Source organism: Macaca nemestrina, chromosome 7 (assembly GCF_043159975.1).
Source record: "Macaca nemestrina isolate mMacNem1 chromosome 7, mMacNem.hap1, whole genome shotgun sequence".
NCBI lineage: Eukaryota > Metazoa > Chordata > Mammalia > Primates > Cercopithecidae > Macaca > Macaca nemestrina.
Genome location: NC_092131.1, coordinates 143,962,813 through 143,978,452, shown reverse-complemented (window position 1 = coordinate 143,978,452; position 15,640 = coordinate 143,962,813). Strand labels below are relative to the sequence as shown.

The following is a 15,640-nucleotide window of genomic DNA, read 5'->3' as shown; positions in this document are numbered from 1 at the left end:
CAAGTATTTGATAAATGCTGCTCTTGTTGTTACTAGCAAACCCAGCTGGAGATGTTAGAGACCAACCACAGAGCAAACTCTCCATTTGATTTTATGGCTGGATGCAAGTCAAGGAAGCTGATTTCTCTGGCTGGAGCTTGGCTTGGGCTCAGGAAAGGGTTGCTACATTTCTGTGTAGGACAGAAATGCATTGTTTATGCAGAGGAACTGAGAACTAGCCACTCAAACTCTGTGACTACCTCAAAATCAACTATGCCCCCACCCTCAGCAACCCGCGGTCATTTTCCCTTAAAGATAGATCTCTTTTGAGCTTGTTTTTATATCCTCTGGTCATGGCCTGAGAAATTGCTAGATATAGATTTAAATCCTATACATATATTGGATAAGCATACTTACTTTTGATATTGAAGTTAATAGCTACATCAATCTGTTTGGGGTGATTGCTTTATAAACAGAGGGATACAACCCTATTAATAAAGAGCCACTTGAGCACATCAAGTTTCTTTTTATACCTGACTCTCTTTTCATTAAGATAAACATTCTGAACAGTTATCCAAGGATGCCATGAAAATGATCAGTCTTCCCTCTCTCCCTGCTCAGATACACACACTCTCTCTGTTTCATGTGCATACACACCCCTGTTTCTCCTCCCAGGCAGTAGTTCTCTACCTAGAAGACTGAATTCCACCTGAGATCTCTAGATGGTTTTCTGTATATTCTTCATCTTGACCTGCCTTCTCACTTCTCCAATCTTCCCTTCTTTGCAGGTGGCCACATCAATCCAGCTGTGTCTTTTGCAATGTGTCTCTTTGGACGGATGAAATGGTTCAAATTGCCATTTTATGTGGGAGCCCAGTTCTTGGGAGCCTTTGTGGGGGCCGCAACCCTCTTTGGCGTTTACTATGGTGAGTAAAGTCCCTGAGTCTTATGATTAGGAAGAGCTGGGCATAATTTGAAAGTCAGAATTAGTTGGTAGGCACAGGTGAGAAAAAGCAAGGACAGGAAGCATTCTACAAGTGACTGGAAGTTCTAAATTTGAGAAAATGAGGCCACATTACCGTTCCAGCAAATTCATTAATCCTCTTGATGAAAATGGTCATATCTTAAATGGGGAGCAGAACTTAAAGGAAGCCTGTCTTTGTGCCAAGCCAGCACTACAACATGAACATCCATACAATAAGCAATAGGCCAGTGGCTTCCCCACTGCTGTCTCTGATTTGGCTGGGAAAGGAGGTGTTTTCTGGTGGCAAAGGTGTGACCAGTAAGTATTGAGAGAAGGACTCCGGGATGATGTCTTTGAAGGAAGAGACACAGCAGAGATGTGGGCTGGGTGGGAGCCTCATTGTCCTTCTATCAAACAGCCAGGGCTTCCACTCTGCAACAGTCCTTGGGAAAAACACAGTACTGGTGATAGAAGACCAGACTTTAGTTCTAGCTGTTCAGTAAATACCTGTGTGACTTAAATAAGTCATCTGATCTGACTAGCCTCAGTTTCCTCCTCTGGAAAATGAGAAAATTGAATTACATGACTCTCGAGGCCTTTCAAACTAAAACACCTTGGTGTTCCCATGAAATCAACTGTTAAAGCAGCTCCTTCCTTCTAACCCAAGGTAAGACTTAATACATTATGACTCCCAAACTGAAGGCCTTAGGAAGTCATGGAGGACTGGGTGTGTGGTGGCTCATGCCTGTAATCCCAACACTTTGGGAGGCAGAAGCGGGAGGATCATTTGAGCCCAGGAGTTCAAGACCAGCCTGGGCAACATAGGGATAGCTTGTCTCTTCAAAAAAAAAAAAAAAAAAAATTAAAAATAAGCCAGGTGTGGTAACTCACATCTGTAGTCCCAGCTACTCAGGAGGCTGAGGTGAGAAGATTGCTTGAGCCCAGATCAAGGCTGCAGTGAGCCAGGATCACGCCATTGCACTCCAGCCTGGGCAGCAGAGAGAAACCCTGTCTCCAAAAAAAAAAAGAAAAAAGGAAAAAAAAAAGAAAAAGAGAAATAGGTTATAGAAAGGGACTTTTCCCCATAGAGTGTCTCTCTGAGAATTAGAGTCTAAAAGGGCTAAAAGGGAATTCAAGGCCACACGGGAAATTCAGAGCCCATTGCTGTGGCAAGAATGGCCTGGGGTCAGTGCTGGCTGTGGCAGTGGCTGCCATACCCCTAGCTCTAAGGGCATCTTCAGTCTACTGCAACACCCTTAAATTCTGGAGTGGTATTAGGGGTTACTGAGAGCCCTCTGGGAATTACAAATTCTTCCTAGAGCAAGACCAAGCCCTGCTTTGGCTTTCAGTTGACTGTGAAAAGTCCCAGAATTCCCCCAAAAGAGAATTCATTCCCAGGACCCTACTGAAGAAGAATTTGTCCAAGTTTGGAGTGGGCCATTCAGAGAGGCCAAGGGCCTTCTTCCTTTGACCCTCCATCCTGGGATTCACCTGGGCATCTCTAAAACTATCATTCCTTGGAAGTAGAGAGAGACAAATGACACGGCTATACCAAGCTCAACCTGAGTGACTGGTTGTTTAGCAGAAGGCTTGTCATAGGCCTCCTTCAGCTCTTCCCAGAGAACACTAATGTGCTGGAGCTTTGTCTTTCACAGATGGACTTATGTCCTTTGCTGGTGGAAAACTGCTGATCGTGGGAGAAAATGCAACAGCACACATTTTTGCAACATACCCAGCTCCGTATCTATCTCTGGCGAATGCATTTGCAGATCAAGTAAGTGTAGATTCAACAAAGACTTAACTTTGGTGAAAAGATATGATCTTATAAGGGAAATGCACTGGAGAATTAGAGACCACTCAGAAAGGAAAGATTGTATTTCCAACGGCAGAGGTTGCTGGGCATAACCCAAGCTTTCTTGATAATCGTTTTACCTTTGCAGGAAGCTGATACCACCAGAAAAGTTTTCTCCTTCCTCTTTAATACATACACTTGTTCCCATTAGTTGAGATCCAGAAAAGAATGAATGACTAAATGTTTCAACCCCTGTAGGCACGAATGGAGTTCACTTCACTATTGTCTCTTTTGAACATGTGGTCTAAGTGTGGAGGCCACAAGAGAAGACATTTCTATTTCAAATCAAAGACTGTGAAGGGTGGTAGCTGAGCCTAAGGTATCACCAGTCCTCTCCGTCTCACCGTGTACATAGGTTTATTTATTTAAACTCTCAAGGTGGCTAGAAGTATCTCTGCCTTATTGACATTTAAACAAGCTTCTGGCACCCAAGCATACTGTGGTGCAACCAATAGCACACTTATTTGGTCAGCTTGTGGCAGGACTAACATTGTCAACTCAAAAGACTTTTCTTCTCTTACTGTGTCCCAAGAAGGCTGCTGGTCATCTTGGTCAGCACACTGAAAGGAAGGCAATGTTTTTCAGTATCTCTAAGTTCTGCTTCTATGATCAGGATTTATACAGTGGAGCAGATCAGAATGGGCATGTGTATAAAATGGATCTTCCAGTTCATCATCTATGCCCATCTCCATTCAATGTATGGATGAAAAACTATGCCCTCATGTCCTTAGCTTTTTTACTTTCCACTTTCATCAATCAATCAAACAGGCAACAAGCGTTTATTGAAAACTCACTATGTGCTTGACCCTGTGTCTGGAGCTTGAAAGACTGACAAGTAAATGTGAGTTGTAAAGATCCAAGATGCAGAGTCTGAATGCTTGAATTAAAATAGCTGTTCTGCCTCCAACTTCCTGCATGGCTTCAGAAAAGTACTGAACTTTTTGGGTCACAAGTTTTTCACTTGTAAAATGGGGATAATATGAGCCTTCATGAAGTTACTTATGAGGATAAAAAGAAAAATATGAGAAAAATGCATTATAAACAGTATCTGCCCAGAAATTTAGAATCTAGTTGAAGAGCATTGAACAAGGAAACAATGCAAAATAAGATATAATTAGATAGGGCTGGGCATGGTGGTTCACATCTTAATCCCTGCATTTTGGGAGGCCAAGCTGGACAAGTCACTTGAGCCCAGGAGTTCACTACCAGCCCGGGCAACATGGTAAAACCCTGTCTCTACCAAAAATACAAAAATTAGCCAGGTGTGGTGGTGCTTACCTGTAGTCCCAGCTACTTGGGAGGCTGAGGTGGGAGGATAGCTTGCACCCAGGAGCTGGAGGCTACAGTGAGCTATGTTCGCACCACTACACTTCAGCCTGGGCAAAAAAAAGAAGAAAATAAAAGAAAAAATATATAATTAGATAAGAAACTGGAGTATAAGGGCCATATTATAATAGAAATTTGAAGCAGAGAGTATAGAAGAGCTACAACAATTTTAGTTATTTTGGTGGTGTTCTCTAAATTTTGTTTGTTTGTTTGTTTGTTTGTTTTGAGACTGAGCCTGTTGCCCCAGGCTGGAGTGCAATGGCATGATCTCAGCTCACTGCAACCCCTGCCTCCCAGGTTCAAGCAATTCTCCTGCTTCAGCCTTCTAAGTAGCTGGGATTACCAGTGTGAGCCACCACTCCTGGCTAATTTTTGTATTTTTAGTAGAGACAGGGTTTCACCATGTTGGCCAGACTGGTCTCGAACTCCTGACCTCATAATCTGCCTGCCTCAGTCTCCCAAAGCTGTATCTTGATCAATGTTGACCTGCATACCACATCCTGAGCTTTCTTCATTGTGTCCTTGTCTCAGAGTGAGTTTGCAATTTCTCTAAGGTCTGTGATTTCTAAGTCCATTATTGTGTACATAGTCAAGTAGAAAAAGCAAATATTAGAAAACCCTGATGCTGTAACCATCAGCAAACTCTGAAGGCTCTCTGTATTCCTTAGGCTTTGGAGAGAGTTCCAAAAATTACCAGTTATCAGTCAGTCAACACCCAACAGAGTTCTTGGTCATCATGACCATATTTTGGGGTCACCTTATCTCAAGATTACTAAATTGCTTAGCTCTAAATATTGTCCAAACATTTTCCTTGGTTTAGTTAATAATCAATCACTTATTCACCCAATAACTATTTACTGGGCACCTACTTAGCCATATACAGCTCTATGCTCTTTCTTCTTCAATGAGTTCAGAGCCTGATGCTCAGTCTAAGAAGTAAACAGATATTCTTTTGCAGAGTGACAAGGACAGTGATAGAAGTAAAGTTAGAATGTCATGGAAGCCCACAGGCGGGAGGTTTTACTCTGCAAGAAAGAGTTGGAGAAGGCTTTCCACAGAAGAGTGCTCTTGGGGGAACATGTGTCTTTTAATATTAAAAATTAGTTTAACATTATTATTTTGGAAAGCAGATGAAATGATAATGAACTTAAACTTTAAAATCAGTTGCCTGGTTCCCATCCTGATTCTTCCTCTTATAAGTTTGACATTGGACAAGTGTCTTAACCTTGTTCTACTGCAGTTTTCTTACCTATAAACTGAGAATAATAACAGGATTTACCTCACGGCATTACTATGAAGTTTTTATTTTATTTTATTTTATTTATGTATTTATGTATTTATTTATTTGAGATGGAATCTCACTCTGTCGCCCAGGCTGGAGTGCAGTGGCGCGATCTCGGCTCACTGCAAACTCTGCCTCCCAGGTTCATGCCATTCTCCTGCCTCAGCCTCCCAAGTAGCTGGGACTACAGGCTCCCGTCACCATGCCTGGCTAATTTTTTGTATTTTTAGTAGAGACGGGGTTTCACCACGTTAGCCAGGATGGTGTCGATCTCTTGACCTCGTGATCCGCCTGCCTCGGCCTCCCAAAATGCTGGGATTACAGGCGTGAGCCACCGCACCTGGCCCCTACTATGAAGTTTTAATGAGATAAAGCATATAAAGTACCTAGCATGTAATAAATATTCAATAAATAATGGCTATCATTTAACTGTTAAACAGTAGTTTGGGAAATAAATAACATAGAAACCAGCTATAATTGGCCAATTCAGAATACCTATTACCATTTTTGTTTATTGTCTTAAAATTTTTCTTTTATGTGTGTTTTTAAGTAGAGTCAACCCTACATATCCGTGTATTCTGCATCCATGGATTCAACCAACCATGGGTCACAAATATTTTTAAAATTGCATGTGTATTGGACATGTACAGACTTTTTTCTTGTCATTATTCCCTAAACAATACCGTATTTACATTACATTAGGTATTATAATAATCTAGAGATGATTTAAAATATACAGTAGGATGTTCATAGGTTATATACAAATAATACACAATTTTATATCGGGGACTTGAACATCCATGGATTTTTGGTATTTGCAGGAAGTCCTGGAAGCAATCCCTCACAGATACTGAGGGACAGCTGTGGAAAACACAAAGCACATACAAATTTTTTTCACTTAATGTCATAAGTATTTTTAAATATTACTACATAGCTTTTATGTTTATAGTTTTTAATGGCTGTATAGTAGACTAAAAAAGAGTAAAAGCTTCCAGTTTTTCAGTACTATAAATTTTGCTAAAGTGGACATTTTAAAATGATTTTTCCACGTTTTAGATCATTTCCACGGTGTAATTCTCAAATATCCAGCAGCATCAAATTATATACATAAATTTATGTTTTTGAATGCATATTGCTAAATTATTGCTCAATTTCCTTTTGAAAGCATAGTACTTGTCTATTAGAAAAGCCTGAAATAACGATATCCTTTTCCTAACATTTGATGTTGTTTGGATTTATTTTATTACAAATGAGTTTTTACCACTGGTTTCCTAATTCTGTTTTCCTTTTTGGAATTTTCTGTTCATTTCCTTTGCACACTCATCTATTGATATCTCACATTGCTTTTCTCACCAATTTGAACAAGACTTTCATTCATTTTTCCAGCCTGCAGCTTGCCGTTCTACTTAGCTGAGTAGTAGCTTAGCAGGAGAGTGTGGTATTAAGACAACAGTCTCTCCCAGCACTTTGGGAGGCCGAGACGGGCGGATCACGAGGTCAGGAGATCGAGACCATCCTGGCTAACATGGTGAAACCCCGTCTCTACTAAAAAATACAAAAGCTAGCCGGGCAAGGTGGCGGGTGTCTGTAATCCCAGCTACTCAGAAGGCTGAGGCAGGAGAATGGCGTAAACCCGGGAGGCAGAGCTTGCAGTGAGCTGAGATCCGGCCACTGCACTCCAGCCTGGGCGACAGAGCGAGACTCCGTCTTAAAAAAAAAAAAAAAAAAAAAAAAAGATAACAGTCTCTGGAGCCAAACTCTCTGGATCCAAACCTGACTGCCACCTACTAAGTGTGTAGGATAACCAATCTGTAAATGAGAATTATATTAGCTTCTCCTCTAGAATTGCTGTGGAAAGAAGAGAGACTGGCACAATTACCCAGTACATGCCAGTTATTAGGAGGCATATTGTAATATAAGTAAAATAGTAATATTGTAATATGGTAGAATAGTAAGAAGGGACGGTTGTGAGGCATGCAGGTGAGCAGAATGCAGGCTAAAGCCCTGGCTCAACTTCTCCCTCTCCAGGTGGTGGCTACCACAATACTCCTCATGATCGTCTTTGCCATTTTTGACTCCAGAAACTTGGGAGCCCCCAGAGGCCTAGAGCCCATTGTCATCGGCCTCCTGATTATTGTCATTTCTTCCTCCTTGGGACTGAACAGTGGCTGTGCCATGAACCCAGCTAGAGACCTGAGTCCCAGACTTTTCACTGCCTTGGCAGGCTGGGGGTTTGAAGTCTTCAGGTAAGTAACAGTGGTGGGGAGGAGAGAGACAGAGTCATGCTGCACCTTACCAGCCGGGCGGGGCTTCGACATGGGGATCTAGGGGAGTTCAGACGACAGCGCCAAGGTTAACTGCACACTCTGGTCATAAGCATGGGACACTGCACTGGTATTTTGTGGCATGATTGTGTGTGTGCGCGCGCGTGTGTGTGTGTGCGCGCACGCGCGAGAAAGAGAGAAAGAGAGGCGGCTGTAGGTAAATTCAATAGAGATAAACCTGTCCCACATAATAATAATCCCTCAGTTGCTATATGATTTTATGTGAACATTTTAGCTGTATAACTTGTCTGCAGATTCACTTTGTGACAAAGTTGGACTAGAATTTGCATCCTCTGATGCCACTACGGGGCTCTTCCTCGTGAACCACGCAACCTATGCTGCATTTATTCCACAGATATTTCTTGGGCATTATCTATGCTTCAGTCACTGTGCTAAGCAAGGAAATTTCAAATCAGCAAAAGCACTCGCCTTGAGCAATAAAATAAGTGCTCTGGCAGCCCCTGAAAGTGCTGCAGGAACACAGATAACGAGTGAGTAACTGCCAGGGAAGCTGGGAAAGACATGACTGCAAATGTGAGAGCTGACTTGGTTCTGGAGATATGAGTAAGAACTTCCTGACAGGACAGACATAAGATCAAGCCTCTGCCCCAGAAATGGCAAGACTCCACGCTTTCTACTTCAGAATGTGCTGAGGAAATATGCCAACTGTTGGTACCTACCTCCTAGGACAAACTTTGCCCCTTCACTCCTTCCTGCTTTCTCTGCATGCAGTCACAGAGGTGCATCCTCATCCACCCATGGCAGCTCCCTGCAGGGAAGGAGCTCACTTTGGTTCATCAGGAAACAGGGCTCTACCATGGAGAAAAGTAGGAAAAACATGTGTGAGCAAATTCTAGTTTAATGTTTCCTGTGAGAACAAAGGACGTGAGTGTTCCCAAATGATGACCTAGACATAGAGTCATCGGAGTTTGGCCTGCCTTTCACCAGGGTGAAAAAGAAGTTAAAATAACTGGTGCCATTGAGATCACCACCACAGATAGCACTCAGAGCGTCTAGAGTGTAAGTGCCACGAGAGCCTTGACAGCCTTTCCCCTGGTATATCCCCAGTGCCTAGAACAGGGTGTAGCTCATAGAAAGGCTCAATAACAAGGTATTGAATAAAAGAAAGAATAACTTCTATGTGCCGACACTTCCTAGGAGTAGAAGGATGCAAAGCAACTCAGTTGACATTCTCTGTCCTCAAGAAATTGACAATGCAATAAATTTCCTAGAACAGCAGTTCTCAACCAGAGGTGGGCAACTGTTCCCCCGGGCATTTTTGGTTGTCACAGCTGGAGCTGAGGGAAGGGGATGCTATGGGCATCTAATGGGTAGAGGCCAGGAATGCTGCTAAGCATCCTGCAATGCACAGAGCACACCTCCCACAACAAAGAATTATTCAGTCCAAAATGTTAATAGGGCTGTGGTTGAGACATTCTGTCCTAGAATGATGACAACTAGAACATGAAAACGTCCCCAACGAGGGTGGATCTCTTGTATCCTTCCAATGGAGCATCAAAAACATATGTCCTAAGGATCTCCTTATTCCCAGAGCCCCGAATTAGCCCATGAGTTTCCCTTAATTCCACCTTCCAGAGTCTCAGTCTTGGAGACCATGCTCTTCTCCCACCCTCTTTGAGCCCTCCTTGGTGATTCATTCAAAAGTTCAAGAGACGTGGTTGTTCTGAAACAGTTGGAGATCTTGCCCAATGTCTCTTTGCTGTGTTAGGTATATGTTAGGAGAACCCACGCGGAGGAAAATGCTAGAATCACCTAATGTCCCATGTCCCTAGCTAGCATCAGGATCTTTTCCCTTCTATGCACTCATTGATTCATTCACGCAACTGCTTGATCTCTTACTCAAGGCTCTCTGCTAAAGAATGATAAGACCTAGTTTCTGTCCTTCACGGTTTTATTTATACTCTATTTAAGAGGTTATTGCAGAAGCTCTTACACAAGGTTAAAGTGGTCAAGTGCCATTAAAGAGATTTGACTAATTAACTCCAGGAGTTTAGAGGTCTACAGCTCCAAATTTAAGAATTATGGGAGTGGAAGTGGGAGCATTTATAGTATTTGGATACGTTTAAACAGGCAACAGAGGGGATATCTCAGGCAGAGAGAACCCTTTTCCAAAGACACAATGTTAAAATCACAAGTGATCTAGTTTAACTGGAAGGGTGCAGAAAGAAAGTTGGAAAGGGCAGTTGTCAGATCATAGAGGACCTGGACTCCCGGAATGAGAATTTTGGGTTTTTTTTTTCTGCTCCCTATTCTGTAGGTTATAGGGAGTAGCAAAGTATTTGGGGTACAAGTTTGGCAGGTTTAGAATGTCAATTTAGCAAAATTAATCTGACATCATCCTATAAGACTGAAAAAGGAGAGAGTGAGGAAGCAGAAACTCATTAGGAAAAAGCAGGGTTGGCTGGTACTCCTCAACCAAAAAGTTCTCCCCAAAACCTTTGAGGGACAACAGGCTTCCAAAGTGTTCTTAGAGTGTCTCATTTCCTCAGAGTTCTATATCCAAGGGAAATCCCTCAGTAGATATCCTAGCTTGGACCTACACCTAAGGTCTTAGAGAAAGAACAAGGCTACCTTGTTCCCAGGACCCCATGTACCCCTGAATGGCAATCAGTGGAATGATGGCAGGGACAGGGAGGTGCCAGAGGGTCTGATGAGGGCAAGAGTCAACAGACCCTGGCCGACTCTTGGTTTTTCCTTTAAATGTTAAGATGTTTCCCATCAAAGTTCTCTCCACTTATTCACATTAAGATGTTAATGACTTAATCAGGGAAAGCTCTCAGGAGTATTATTAAATTTTTCAAATAGTTGACCCAAAGTAATGAATCTCTAAAGATGATCCTTTAGACAGTTAACATAGACATGTTCTTAGCATCCCCCGAATCATAGTGTGCAAATGATCACTATTTGTGTGCATATGGGACTAGGCTAGGCAGGTAACCACATTTGAGCACCTCCATTTGTGACTTGTGAACCTGACAGAACGTGTCCAGTCTGATAAAAGAAAAAGTGTCCAGCCAGTGAAAGGAGGACATGTACCCTGGCTGATATCTTAGACCTTCATCTGCTGAATGACAGGAAGCGATTTGCCACAAAAGGAAATGATGGACCCAACAGGTAGCTTATACTCGCTTCATGTTTTGAGGTCTAAAGAAGACTTCAAGTCTTTACAGCCAAATGGGAGAAGCAGCCACCCTCCATGTGCCTCCTTCCGGATTTGGGGCCTGGGGAAGGGCACTGTGAGAGCAGCAGTGCAGCATCCTCACTGCCGTGTAGTAAGAGTGACATCTGGTGGCTGCTGTGCTCAGGCTCAGTGCTCTTCCATGCCCTGCATGGGCAATGGAGGACTTTAGACAACTTAGGTGCTCCAGGTGGAAAGGACCATGCAGATGGAGGAAGTGGAGCTCACGGTGGAGAACGGGAGTTTGATTTGCTCAAAGACCTTCTAGATAATCTTGAGATTAGACCTAGTCTCCTGGATTCTAGGACAGGGTTCTTGTTTCCTGCTTATTTCCTTCATCGTTCTTTCTAATCAAAGTTTGAGATACACAAAAGGCCACATGGAACATATTTGTAGTTATTAAGCATAATGATGAAAAGAACAGCTCTGGGTCCTTCTAGAATCCAACTAGAACACTGAAATTCTCAAATGCCTCTGGGTATTCCTCTTGTCTTCCAACCCCTCTGCATTTATCCTGAACTTTTGTGTTTGCCATTCTCCTGCTTTTTAAAAATACTTTTACCTTAAATGTACATATCCTTAAACAACATACTGTATATTTTTGTTTGCTTTCCTGATCCTTTCTAAGAAATTATTTACATGAATTTTCTCTCTCCAAAGAAGATGGTGACAACTCACAAAGATACCTGCTTTTCCCCAGAACTATAGCTTTCTGTAATGTACTGACATTGAGGATTTCTGGAAGAAAGAGCGTCATGGCATGACAACCTTATCAGAGGGTAGCTTCAAGCTATGACCTTAAAAACTAAGTACGGATTTAAATTATATTTAGTAGACAATTCACACGTCCACCTTAGATTTTTAAAAAAATTCATTCATTAATTGAAAAACATTTCCTGATTGATTAGTTTGATTGTCCTCATATACGAGTGATGCCCAGGAGTCTCTCCACATTCTACTCGTAATCCACAGGCATCATTATTTCAGGATGAGGGAAAGGCACTTCCTGAGTAATTGACCTAAACTTTCTTAGGGGCCCTCAATCCTAACCATGGGCTCAGGCACTATGTTTTCTAAAAGGAAAATAAATAAGACGTAATATCTCACAAATATTAGTAGGACAAGGAAATAGATCATCTGAAATCAGGTGTAGTGGAAAGTCGAGGATGACAGTTGCCATGCTGCAGTGACCCCTCCTTATACTTAGATCTTGCTGAGTTAAGAGGGAACCATGAGCATGAGAAAGACTAACAAGTGAGTGAAAAACTAGACAGTAATACCAGGAGGAAGGCCAAGAAATGTATCACTAATTTCTTGTTTGATTTCAGAGCTGGAAACAACTTCTGGTGGATTCCTGTAGTGGGCCCTTTGGTTGGTGCTGTCATTGGAGGCCTCATCTATGTTCTTGTCATTGAAATCCACCATCCAGAGCCTGACTCAGTCTTTAAGGCTGAACAATCTGAGGACAAACCAGAGAAATATGAACTCAGTGTCATCATGTAGTGGCATACTCAGTTCTGGATTTGCAATCAGTTTGGGATTCTCTTCAGAAAGATGGCATCTAAGTGTCTGTGTTTTTGTAAGCCTGAAGTGGAATCCACCCAGTTTTGTCTGCTAGCCATATGGGACACCTAATTGGAAAAGCATCTGAGTAAAAGTTTGGAAACACTGACCACTTCTCTACCAGTGTCCCCCACCCGCACCCCCCCAGGATAACACTGACCATCCCCTGAAACAGCCTTCTCTCCTGCCCTGTTTATTTCATCCTTGATGGGAATTCTTCCTAGGTAAGCACTAATAACTTCACATCTTGATGATAGTCTCATTTGGGTGGTCTCAGCTGCACTATCTGTATGAAATGCTGTCACTAAAACCCTTTTCTTCAATATCGACAAAGATTACATTCTGAGTATCAACCAAACCCTAAATTGAAAGACAAAACCATGGTTTCAGTCAACATATTCATGAATTAGGGAGCTAATGGGTTAAGCTTCTAGTTACGCTGTGCTACTGGATTTGTATAAAAACTCATATTCTCCAAACCTAGTGATGTAGGGAGCAAGAGAATGCAGCTGGAAGGCACAAGGGGAGGACATTGTGGCATTCGGAAACTGCAGGAGACAAGATGAATTTGAGAAGCCAAATGGAATTTTTAATGGAAACCATTTATCAGATTAATCTTTTGCTCTCCTGCATTTTAGAGGACACCAATTAATTTCCTGGTCTTTAGTATATAATAACCTAAAATACAATTGTAACCTCAGTCATGAAAAATACATTACTCTGTCTTTTTAGCTCAAATGTATTTTCCTAATTGCCCACTTGAGAACAGACATTTGACAAGTTATATCAACAACTGTGCTTGTCCGTTATTTTACACATGCCCTAGAAGCCAAAACTGAAAGCCACTGGATCCTGGTCTAGCTGAATCTTCAGAGTAGGAGGTCTCCAAAACGATAATATTACCTTATTGGGCTTAACAATTCACAAGGCACTTTCACACACATTTTCTAATTTAATCCTCATAATGACTATCTGAGGCAAATGCCACATTGCCCATTTTTCAGATAAAGAAACAAAATCTTAGGGAAGATAAGCTGAGTTGTCCAAGAGCACATGGAAGGTTCAACATTATCTAATGCATTCCTCTACCTTTCAGAAGATCAGGAGCTGGCTGAGAATCTTTGTCAAATCTTCCTGGCTGGCCAAAGTGGAATTGGCAGCTTCTAGAATATATACACCTCTAGATATAATGTTCCTCAATCTTAAGATACAAAGACCCTCATTGCCTGGGTCTATTCCCACACTTACTGAGTACAGATGAAGGAAAGTGGTAGCAATGTAATCATAACTTTCATTTGCTTGAAAAACATTATCAGAAGTCCTCCCTTCCTAAGCTACCTCTGGTCTTGCTAAGTCTTGATCTTCCTTCCTGCCAGCACCAAACATTACATTCAGGGGATTTCCTCTGGCTCAGTCTTTTCCCCTTGAAGTTCTCTAATAGATGTTACTTTTGACAAAACACTGCCTATGAGTTACAAGTACCAGGGGATGCTCTATATCAAGGGATGCCCCTTCATTCAAACTGTCAAAAAGCCCAGCATTCCCAAGGGCATTTGGTTTCCCAATTGCTTTGTGCTGATACAGAACAACAGAAAGCAAATGTGAAATGTTTCTGATGACTTATTTTCTACAGTCTATGGACATATGGGATTTTTTCCTGCTTTGAAGCTACCTGGATATTTCCTATTTGAAATAAAATTGTTGGGTCATTGTTGGTTGGTTAGTTGGCTGGTTTTTATAAGTATTAAGATTATTAAGTACGTTTAGTTCAGAGGTTGTCTATTGTGTCTACAAATTTGAATTTCCTGGGGGAACTTTTGAAAAAATACTAGTGCCCAGTTGGTCCTTTGTAAACATCTCAGGTGATTCTAAAATGCAGCAAGGGTTGAGAACATTGACTTGGGTAAATCACACAGGTCTAAAGTTTCTTTGACCATGTCCAGTAGTGGCAAGGTAATTCCTGGCAGGATTCCAGAGTCTTGGGATCCTCATGGATTACAGCAATGGTTTTCCTCCCTCCCTACTTCTAAAGGGAAATGTGGCAACATTTGGAGACTTTTTGGTTATCACAACTGGGAAGGGGATGCTAATGGCCTCTAACGGCTAGAGGCCAGGGATGCTACCAAACATCCTACAATGCAAAGGCAACCCTCAGAACAAATAATTATTTGGCCCCAAATGTCAATAACGCTGAGGTTGGGAGACCTTGGAGTCGAGGAAAGGTGGGGAGGAGAATAAGAGAAGACACTGAAATCTTGCAACTTGATTCAAGTTCAGCCAGGAAAAAAGGTGCCAAACAAACCAGGAACAAGCCTTGGGGGTGGACTATAATTCCTAGAGCAAGGGGCAACTCAAAATTTGAGTTTTGAGGATGAACTGTGGAATCTATGATCTACACAGGTGCTCATTAAACACAACTTGATGACTGATGACTAGGATTTATAAAGAGGAAATGTACCATTATAGAAATCAACCCCAGGAAGATATTTTTCAATGGAAAAAAGTGCTTTTGTTCCAGGTATTCACACTCAAATTCTCTCCCCAACCCACCCCCATTTACAAGTAAGTGGATTTACCTTTGTGGAGTTATTTTCCAAGAGAATGTTTATATGGTTGAATTATCCGTATCTGAAGTCAACTAGATAGAGCCAACTCATCCCTTTTTTAAATAGTTGCTTTAAGAGCTACAATTGTAACATTCCTCCTTCCCTCCCCCTCATCAATTGAAAAACTTGATAGGAGCATTTATCTTAATGCCAAAAATATAGTTTCTCTGATTCTTTAACCAGTTGAGATCTCAGAGCATGTCAAAGGTTGCAGGGCTTTTCTAACCAGTAACAACCAGTCAATATTCAGCTGTTAAACAGGATACTCCACATAAAAATGTCTTATGTAAAATTTTATCCTTATGATATAAATTATTATTTCCTTTAAATTGCTTACACACACAGACACACACACACGCGCGTCTTACTTTAAGGTATGTTGATGTTCAATAATATCGTCATGGGAAAAAAATACAACTTCCAGTTAGAGAGAATGGTTTATTGAGCCACAGAACCTATCGTTCAAATGAGACCTTATGTGATAGCCACAAGTGAACTGGAATTGCTATAAATAAAGAAAGGGAGGGAGATCAGGAGCTTCATTC

The 15,640-nt window shown here is 41.7% G+C and overlaps 1 protein-coding gene across 3 annotated transcripts in view; it reads left to right on the top strand.

The window, feature by feature from the left end:
- The window catches only part of LOC105489624 (aquaporin 9), an 87,890-nt gene extending 73,689 nt beyond the window's left edge, over window positions 1-14,201 (top strand). For 2 of the 3 annotated variants that reach the window (XM_071066786.1, XM_011754596.3), the window contains 4 exons: window positions 768-905; window positions 2,599-2,717; window positions 7,432-7,649; window positions 12,255-14,201. In XM_071066786.1, coding sequence (XP_070922887.1) covers window positions 768-905; window positions 2,599-2,717; window positions 7,432-7,649; window positions 12,255-12,429 — 650 coding nt within the window. In that variant the 3' untranslated portion in view covers window positions 12,430-14,201. The remainder of the gene's footprint in view (window positions 1-767; window positions 906-2,598; window positions 2,718-7,431; window positions 7,650-12,254) is intronic. The other variant, XM_024795240.2, reaches the window with a different exon arrangement.
- Window positions 14,202-15,640: the final 1,439 nt, after the last annotated feature.